Raw genomic sequence first — 9,761 nt, 5'->3', positions numbered from 1 at the left:
TTTCTTCTCTTGCATCCGTATGACATCAAAGAGAGGAGATATCGCTGTTGCGGTCATCTCCGGCACAGAAGCCCCACCCAAATGCGAGTCAAACCTTCTGTTTGTGAGAAGCAGCCAATGAGAAGACAGCTAGGAGAAGTATTAAAGAAACACTGTTTAACATTTTACACAACATCCCAACTTTTCCAACTTTTTTTTTTTTTTTTTTAAGGATCATATTGTTGTAACAAATGTTATTACATTTATTACAACAATAATCATTATCATTTTTCAAACTCTCCTCTGACAATGCGAATAACTCCACTTTGCATATTTTCACATTTGAAAATGTGCAGAGTGAGTTTTCTTTAAACAAATACAAGAGTTTAAATTCAAGGTGACTTACGGCGCTAGAGAGGAAAAAGGATCCAACTGGCAGCTGTGATCAGTGTCAAGCATCAAGCAGCTTGTGCATCATTATTACAGTGTGAGCTTTATGTACCGCGTGGTATTAAAAATGCTGTGAAATGTGCAGCTGTGCTGGGTTATCTCACAAATACACAGCAGACGCCACAGACGGTCTGGTAGCTGAAACATTGAGCCAGCCGCACAGAAGAGGGCGATAATGCAGAAAACCCACTACAAACATGTTAAAAAAAAAAAAAACGAAGAAGAAGCGGTGCAGGTTACAGACTCGGGAAGTGCTGGAGTGGGACTCCCATCTGTGAAGTGTTATTTCTCTGCGCAGGCATGTCAGGCAGCAGGCTGATGAGAGCCGTCAGAGTGAGTGAGTTTGGAGCTCCGTCAGTCCTCAGGCTGTGCTGTGACGTGACTGTCCCTCAGCCCGGACACGCACAGGTGAGGCTCACGCTGCTGAACAATCAGGTGAAAGTTTACACAGAGTGAAAACAAGTGCAGTGATCTCTGCACGGAGCAGCAGCTGCACGTCTCATCATAAAATCACGCGTGATATTTGAAACACATGCCTGACTCCACTGTTAATGTTGGCTGCTCATCTGGTGTCAATCACTGCTTACATATAACCACAAAACTACATAATATTAAATTATGATTTTGGTGCAGATGCAATACCCATGATAAGTCTACATACATGTTCCTGTATATTCACAGCAGTTGTCTTCTACAGATATCCTATTAGTGGAATATCTGCGGAAGGCAAATATTAAGAATACTACAATAACATTAAGAATACTGAAATAAAGCAATACTGCAACCACATGTGAACAATATTAGTGTTGTAACCACACTAGAACAACAAACCAAGACCAGTAGGGAGGGATGGAAATGGAGCATGTACCAGAAATAACCTGACAGCACTGCTACAAAACAGCTACAGAGGAAAAACTCAGACTTTTTTTTTTTAAATAAAGGAAACTAGTCTTGTCTTTTTGAATGATCTTATTGTCAAATCCAACATGTTCAACCATGTAGAGGTCAACAATAGAAGTCTAAAATAACTAATAACTGTTTGCAAACTGAGGTGTGGTGTGCAGTAATACAGTAATACTATTCTTCTGATCCCATGTCCTGGATGGATCCCTGCACTCATCACTGGTTACCCAATTCTCACCTATGCTCCCCCAAAATCTTGATTATGGTGGCTCGGGATTTATAGTGGGTTGACTATTATTCAGGTGGTTGGCGGTTCGATCCCCAGCTCCTGCATCTGTATGCTGAAGTCTTCTTTGGCAAGATATTAAACCTCAAGTAGCCTTTGATGCATCCATCTGGGTTTGCAAGCGTGTGTGCGTGTGTGTGAGTTAAAAATATAACTGGATGCAGCTTGAAATGTAAAAAGTGCTTTATGTGATAGGTGAGAATATAAAGGTGCTATATAAATTAGTCCATTTAAATGGGTTGGTTCTTATGTAGCACTTTTATGCAGCACATCTCATTTACCCATTCACACACACACACTTTCTATCTGCTGTTCACACACAGTGTTTCTCATGAAAGCATCGGGAGCAACTCGGGGTTCAGTATCTTGCTCAAGAATACTTTAGAATACAGACTGGAGCAGCCAGGGATCAAACCCCCAACCTTCCTGTCAGTAGGTGACCTGCTCTACCGCCTAAGCCACAGCCACCCCACTTATATTTATCATGGACTAAACTAGGTGGAGAGAACACTACCTAACCCTACGAACATGATAATGTAGCTAATAAAACAAATAGAAATTTTGAAGATTCAAGTGGCTGAGATTGAAATGAATGGCTCCAGGAGGACGAACTTGCAAATTTTGGCACTTTGTTACAGTATATTTACAATAAATCAGCTTGTGTGTAAACTGTATAATCTGTGTTTATACAGGTTACAGGGCTGATCTAAATGACATCTGAGTGGCAGTTAAAGATCTCCTACACCAGTCTACATGTGTGCACAGTTTCTCTGAAATCTGTCTCTCTGATATAGGTGTTGATCCACGTCCGTGCCTGTGGAGTGAACCCTGTGGAAACTTACATCCGAGCCGGGACGTACGCGCGGAAACCCGCCCTGCCTTACACTCCGGGCTCTGATGTAGCTGGAGTGGTGGAATCAGTTGGAGAAGGAGTGACTGCAGTAAAGGTCAGAGTAAAGAAGGCTGTGTGGGTGTGATAGCAGGTACATGTCGGTGCATTTAGATGATCATATCAGGATCAGTCATCCATCTTTTGGTTAGCAGTGCTTGAAACTTGTTTAAACCCCAGTTCATGTTCAGCCTGTAGACGATACACGAAGACATAGAAGCAACGCTTATGTTCAATTAAGGAGATACAGGAAGTGTAAACAGTGTGTTTGTGTGTGTGTTGTTTTCCAGGCAGGGGATCGTGTGTTCACTACAGCCACAGCGTCTGGAGGCTACGCGGAGTACGCTGTAGCAGCTGCCGACTGCGTTTACAAGCTGCCTGATGCTTTAGACTTCACACAGGGAGCAGCCATAGGGATCCCGTACTTCACTGCCTACAGAGCTCTGGTCCACAAGTAAGACCACACCTGTTCTAATCAGGGCGAGGTGTAGTAGGTTACCACCAGCTGCATATCTTAAAAGGTCCAAGCAATGAAATTTATTTCGTTTTTATTACCATTCGTCCATCTGTCTGAGCGTCTGTCCATGAGCTTTAATCTTTCTGGTCTATAGACTCCAAAACCACAAGGAGTTGAGCCATGAAATTTGGCACACGTAATCTTTGCTCTACACCCCTGTACACAGTACAGTACGTACTTTCTCTAATTTGTTTACCGTGGAAATTTTTTGTCTTGTTACCAAAAAGTATTTCTAGATATATTAAAGATAATCATAGAATATCAATCTCATACAGCAAGCTTAAAATTGGTTTGATTTAATGAGTTTTGTTAATATTGAAAACCTGTTTTTGCTGGAATATGTATTATATCTTTACAAACCCAGGGGTATTTGGATAAAAGTTTAGGGCAGTTCAGGGTTTCTGTTATGAAATGGGGCTGTAATGTTATCCTGACTTCTACATGTATTTCATATTTTCATTAATTGTGGGAGGATATCATCATTGATGGGTCTTATTACATCATTATTAGTAAAGCAAGGCAAACAACAAGTAATAAAAAAATGAACATGACATAGTGAACATAATTGTAATCACACATTAATATTTCTAATTAAAATGACTTACAGTACTGGTACAATAGAGCAGGGGGACTTTAATTAATAATGGAGCACAATTAAAGGTCTGCACTTAACATACAGCTAGCTTTCACCTGATTTGTGTTGTGTTGTGTTGTGTTGTGTTGTGTTGTGTTGTGTTGTGTTGTGTTGTGTTGTGTTGTGTTGTGTTGTGCAGAGCACATGCCAAGGCTGGAGAGACTGTTCTTATCCATGGAGCCAGTGGAGGGGTGAGTTTTTCAGCTATAAGAGATATACAGTAGCTATAATTTCTAACATACATCATCATACTGACCTAGATCTCTAAAATATCCTAAAATTACTCCAGGGATCCTAAAGTATAGTAACGCTAATCCAACACATCCAGACGGTGGCACATGAAAATAATTAATATTAAAGTAAAGACTTCAAATGTAAAACTATTCCAGATTTTGAAAAAAATCCCAGCAATACAGGGTTTGGGATTAAACATATTGACCAGACGCTCAGAGGGAGCATCTAACTTGGACCATGATGTGGCTCGTATAGCTTTCTTTTCTAAAGTCTGTAATCTACTAAGATATATATAATATTACTGTGGTTTAACTGAGGCTCAAATAGAAATGGGTACAATGTAGGAAATAAGCCAACATCATTACATCATTTATTCATTAATTTGTCAATATGCCTCTTAAAATTCAGAAATTCATCAATGTGTACGACCAAAATTATGTGAACTATACCCTCTTAATATAAAAAGAAGAGAAGTAGTCCTAATATTGATCCCTGTGGGGCCCCATATTTACTAGTTTTGCTTTGCTCCTTTTCTCTCATACAACTTCTAAACCAACTGAGTGCTGTGCGCCTCAAACCACAATGTTGCAGCTTGGGGAGGACTTTGAAATCGATAGTATCAAACACTTTCGATAAGTCAAGGAAGATTCCTATGCCACGTTCACCCTTATCAATACCATCATTGATCTCTTTTTTTTTTTCCAACAAGACCAAGAGCGGCCATACAAGTGGTTCAGTCAGCAGAGCGGATTCGATACGAGATATTAACGTTTTGCTAAATTCGCTACTCCTCGGTCATTTATATTTGAAATCTAATGAAACTTGTCACAGCAGTGTAAGGGGGTCCTGGGGTGAAATGATGATGTTGGGTCCCCTCTGATCCCTCATCGTATATGTCACTGCTCTGTAACTAACATGACAATTTTGGCTAAATATTAGGCAATTTGATAAAAATTCACTAGGACCAGGTTAGCTGTTTCCCAGTTTTCTAAACTTGGTTTTGATGGTCATGATATGATATATTATTTAAGAGCTGCAGATTTCTACATTTTGCAGAATAAACCTGGGGCTTTTGTGGCCCACAGTTGCTGGTATCATCAGAGATATACAGATACATAATTATATTATTGCATTAATTATACCATTGTGACTCATCAGCTTTAAAGAAAAGGTGAGTCCTCGGCTCTGAAATCAAGCATTTTCTTTACCCCGTAGGTGGGGATTGCGGCCTGTCAGCTGTCCCGTGCTCTGGGTCTTAGAGTTTTGGGGACAGCGGGGACACCAGAGGGGACGAAGCTGGTCCTTAACAATGGAGTTCACCTGGCCTTTAATCACAGAGAAGAAGGATACACAGACAAAATCATGGTATTCACACACGCACAGAAGCTAAGCGGCAGGAAAAAATCTTTCTGAACTTCTGAAATATGGTCGGTGTTCATGAATTCCAGGAAGCCACAGAGGGCCGAGGTGTGGATGTCATCGTGGAGATGCTTTCAAACGTCAACCTCAGTAAGGACCTCCAGATGCTGGCCTATGGAGGGCGCGTGACTGTAAGGCTACAGGTTTATTGTTTTGTTTTAGATCTTTAACTCTTTGTCACTGGTGCTCAACATTCATGTGAAGCAGTTACAGTGTTGTGTTACGAGTTTTCCGCTCCTCAGAAATGTGTTGTTAACCACAGTACAGTTTTAAAAAGAGGACAGCTGTACAGAGACACACATGAAGTAATTGGCATATCCGTGGCAACCAGAGGCCACAGAAGGTCACTGACATTTAGAGACAGATGATGATGACAGAAATGAGTTTCCTTCGAAGAGTGGCTGGCCTCTCCCTTAGAGATAAGGTGAGGAGTGCGGCCATCCGGGAGGGGCTCAGAGTAGAGTTGCTGCTCCTCCATATTGAAAGGAGCCAGTTGAGGTGGCTCGGGCATCTGATTAGGATGCCTCCTGGCCGCCTCTTGGGTGAGGTGCTCCGGGCATGTCCCACCGGGAGGAGGCCCTGTGGTAGACCCAGGACACGCTGGCCTGGGAACGCCTTGGGGTCCCTCCGGATGAGCTGGAGGAGGTGGCTGGGGAGAGGGAAGCCTGGGCTTCTCTGCTTAGGCTCCTGCCCCCGCGAACCGGCCCCGGATAAGCGGAAGAGAATGGATGGATGGATGGATGGCACACAAAATATCCTGAGTTCAGCTTTTCTCAACTTTGAAGCGAGTGAAGGATGCTGTTGCTGACATATCAGCTACAAAGTGACAGGATGTGCAGACACTCCTGAAGACTTCAGGTTAGAATTAGGCTTAGGTTAGTGTTAAGTAAAGTGTTTGGCATTTAGTGATGTGATGGTTAAACTCAGGAGTTAGAAGCCTCTAACACCTACACAAACGTCATCCAAACTATATCAGACTCTGCTCTACACTTACTCAGGTCCTTAGCAATTCATTTGGATCAGATGAACTGTTTTCGGGATAGATGGATGAATGGACATGCAGAGAGTTCGTGAATTACATGAAGATGAGGTTTGAAAATGAAAAAAATCAGCAGTGTTCCCTGTTATCAAAGAGCAGGAGGTGTGTCTGATGTCCATTGATAGACTGAACTGAATGGACTAATGTATGAATCAAATTGCTGCACTGAGCAGGCAAGAGAAGCTGGGTTTGTTTTAACCAAACTACACAGGTTAAGGACAGAAATACCACGCACTATAGATAAAATCATATATAATTGTACATGTCCACTCAGTCTGACAGGCAGGATAGGAGGGTGAACTCTGGAGAGGCAGCTCAGCACCAGTAACAGGAGGTTATCCATGATTCCCAGTTTTCTCCAAAGTCAGTGAAACGTACCTGCGTAAAATACTGTCAGCTGTGATCCTCCATCAGTGTGGCTCTTTAATAAAAATTATCTAGGTCTTCTTCAACCCAGCATTCTTAAGAAATTTAAATAAAAAGCTCTTCTGTATCGTGTGGCAGGATAAGTGCATAGCCAACTAGTGAACTGCAGGAGGTAAAAATGCTTAGGTGCAGTAACGCGAGGCCCAGCAGGAGAAGCACTGATGCGAGAAGATCATTGTGCTGCGATTCTGACCAACCAAAACTGAACAATTTAAACATTTTCCACCATGTAAAGAATCACAATAATGACGACACCCAGGGTGTATTTCAGTAATGGTTTCCACCAGACATCATGTGAGGGTACGGGGTCACCTCTGCTTTGCTCTTTCTCTTTAGGTCGTTGGCTCCAGAGGGTCTATAGAGATCAATCCCAGAGACACCATGGCTAAAGAGAGCAGCATCATGGGAGTGGCCCTTTTCTTCGCTACGCCGGTACGGATCAGCAGCATCACAGAAAGCTTACACACACTTAGGTAGATAATACACGTGTAGCATGTAGCACACTGGAGCTGGATGCAGTTCAGATGAATGAAGGTTGCTCTCATCCAAAGTAAACAAGTGAAAATCTTGTACTGGACCTAAAGGTACTTTTTGTAATCTGTTCCCTCCATAGATTTGAACTGAGCAGCAATCCACCAATGAGCACATATGTGCTCATGTTCCAACATTTGATATTTTGTTTTAGCCCTCCCTCATTTCCCCAAGAGGCTTCGCCTTTTCCCAGACCACCATTTGAAATAGAGCACAACAGGGACACCCTACTTTTTTAAGGGCTGTGGTTCTGGAAGTGAATTTCCCATTCATTTTCTCTACTGACATTTCAGAAAATCCTTATATAAAGAGTTTTAAACCTTGGACCAAGTGAGCTAGCCACAAGATGAATCATGACCACAAAAAGATTTCATTTGGTTCAGAAAAAAAGCAAAGGTACAAGACTGTGTACATAAAGACTTATAAACGTGAAAATGAACTGTTCATCCCACTGCGGTGCACTGGAAATCCCACATTCCACAATGAACGACTTCTGACCTTGATCTTTGATCTTTTCCATTATCGTAGTGTTGCATAATAATAGCCTTGGATATGTTTTATAGTTTGTGTTGTGTGTGTGCAGAGTTATAATAGTTTTGTCATTTCTAATTTAAAGTTTTTATTTATATTTTGTTTTAATTCAGTGAGATTCCAGAGTCTGTCTGTCTGTTTATTTCAGTTTACTTTTCATTGTTTGAAAATATTTAGTTACATTTTTATTGTTGTTGTTATTACTTTTATTTTGTTTCAGTTTGTTTTCCAACAGAGCAAAATTTAAGATGTTTCTGTGATATAGTGAAGAGCAATCACAAGGATTTTTTTGGCCATGAATGCATATATGATACATAAATATGTAGAAAATTCTTATTCCATGACCCACTTGGTGATTTGGAGGTTTTTCTTCTCTCCCTGTTCCTCTCAGGAGGAGAAGAAGGAGTGTGGAGCTCTGCTTTATGCAGGGATGGAAGCTGGCTGGTTGCGTCCAGTTGTCGGTTCCCAGTATCCACTCGAAAAGGCTGCCCAGGCCCACTGTGACATCATTGAGTCTCCTGGGGCTGCTGGGAAGATGGTCCTGACTATGTGACGACATGACCACGTTATAGGTTACAGGTCACCACATACAGTTCAGGCTGTTTTCAGCTGGATGATACTTACATTAAAAGCTTCAGAAACTGTTACTGGTGTTATCATTTCGCTTCTGCAGCACTAAAGTAGCTTGCTAGGTCACAGAAAGTAGTTCATCTAATGTGGGCTGCATTAGCTTTGTTCACTGTACTGCTGCACTGCTGTTTGTTAGTAGGATGAGACCTTACTGTAATTATTTCCTTACTTTGTTTTAATGTACTTTTGTATTTTTAAAGCTGCATTTAATATTATTTTGGACATGCAGCAGTTATAAAGCAACAAAGCAATGTTAGAAATATGACTCCAAAAGAATTATATCGAATTATCTGTCTAATTATCTTGTATTAACTCTTTTGTTCTCTGTTTTGGTCTCCATAACTGCCGAGAAAAATCATCTGCATCATTATCCTCTAAATCAGGTCCAGTCCAATCAAGTCCAGGCCTTGTGGTCCAGTGTCCTGCAGGTTTTAGATGTGTCTCTGCTTCAACACACCTGAGTCAAATATAGAAATCATTAGCAGGACTCTGGAGAACTTGACTGCATACTGAGGAGGTAATTCAGCCATTTTATTCAGGTGTGTTGGATCAGGGATGCATCTAAAAGCTGCAGGACTCCGGCCCTCGAGGCCTGGATTTGAGGATTCCTGCAAATGTTCACTAGCTGGTTAAAAACTGAATGCATGTGTGGTGCGTATCACTGTCGTGCTGAAAAAAGAAGCCGTTGCCAATCAGCTCATTTTGGCAGCTCAAAATCTGATTGTGCTCATAATTTCTTCCATTCTGATGAGATCACAACACCAGACTGAAATGCAGCTCCAAACCATGACAGAGCCTCCACTGTGTTTTACAGATGGCTGTAGACATCGACTCTCCTAACATCCTCAGTACAAAAATATCTAAAAATATTTGGATTCATCATTTCATAAACCCTGCTGCCACTGATTTTCAGTCCAGTTCTCGTGTAGTTTGGCACACCTCAGCCTTCTCTCCCTGTGTCCCTTCTTAAGAATGACGTCCTGACAGCCGCCCTTCCACTGAGAGCTTTTCTGATGAGGCTTCAGAGAACAGTACAGGTGCTGGTCATAAAATTAGAATATCATGAAAAGGCTGATTTATTTCAGTAATTCCATTCAAAAAGTGAAACTTGTATCTTATATTCATTCATTACACACAGACTGATATATTTCAAATGTTTGTTTCTTTTAATTTTGATGATCATAACTGACAACTAATGAAAACCCCAAATTTAGTATCTCAGAAAATTAGAATATTATTTAAGACCAATACAAAAAGGATTTTTAGAAATGTTGGCCAACTGAAAAGTATGAA

General features: G+C 41.2%; 1 protein-coding gene across 1 annotated transcript; it reads left to right on the top strand.

Annotated features, from left to right (window-relative positions):
• The first annotated feature begins 655 nt into the window (after window positions 1-655).
• Window positions 656-8,766, top strand: cryz (crystallin, zeta (quinone reductase)). The gene is made up of 8 exons (XM_030752322.1): window positions 656-837; window positions 2,413-2,565; window positions 2,798-2,961; window positions 3,798-3,849; window positions 5,108-5,257; window positions 5,341-5,442; window positions 7,113-7,208; window positions 8,230-8,766. Exons 1-8 carry the CDS (start codon window positions 730-732, stop codon window positions 8,389-8,391), a joined length of 987 nt encoding a protein of 328 aa, XP_030608182.1. The 5' UTR covers window positions 656-729; the 3' UTR covers window positions 8,392-8,766.
• The last annotated feature ends 995 nt before the right edge of the window (window positions 8,767-9,761 follow it).

The sequence above is a fragment of the Archocentrus centrarchus genome, chromosome 17 (assembly GCF_007364275.1).
Source record: "Archocentrus centrarchus isolate MPI-CPG fArcCen1 chromosome 17, fArcCen1, whole genome shotgun sequence".
Classification (NCBI taxonomy): domain Eukaryota; kingdom Metazoa; phylum Chordata; class Actinopteri; order Cichliformes; family Cichlidae; genus Archocentrus; species Archocentrus centrarchus.
The sequence above is the reverse complement of the archived record's forward strand: the minus strand, read 5'-3'. Positions and strand labels throughout refer to the sequence as shown.

What these genes read in the sequence shown, in the direction of transcription:
- cryz (XM_030752322.1), top strand. Translation starts at nt 730, where the DNA reads ATGTCAGGCAGCAGGCTGATGAGAGCCGTCAGAGTGAGTGAGTTTGGA. An exon ending in TACAGAGCTCTGGTCCACAA is followed by an intron (nt 2,962 to 3,797) that starts GTAAGACCACAC and finishes TGTGTTGTGCAG; the next exon opens with AGCACATGCCAAGGCTGGAG. An exon ending in CCTATGGAGGGCGCGTGACT is followed by an intron (nt 5,443 to 7,112) that starts GTAAGGCTACAG and finishes CTTTCTCTTTAG; the next exon opens with GTCGTTGGCTCCAGAGGGTC.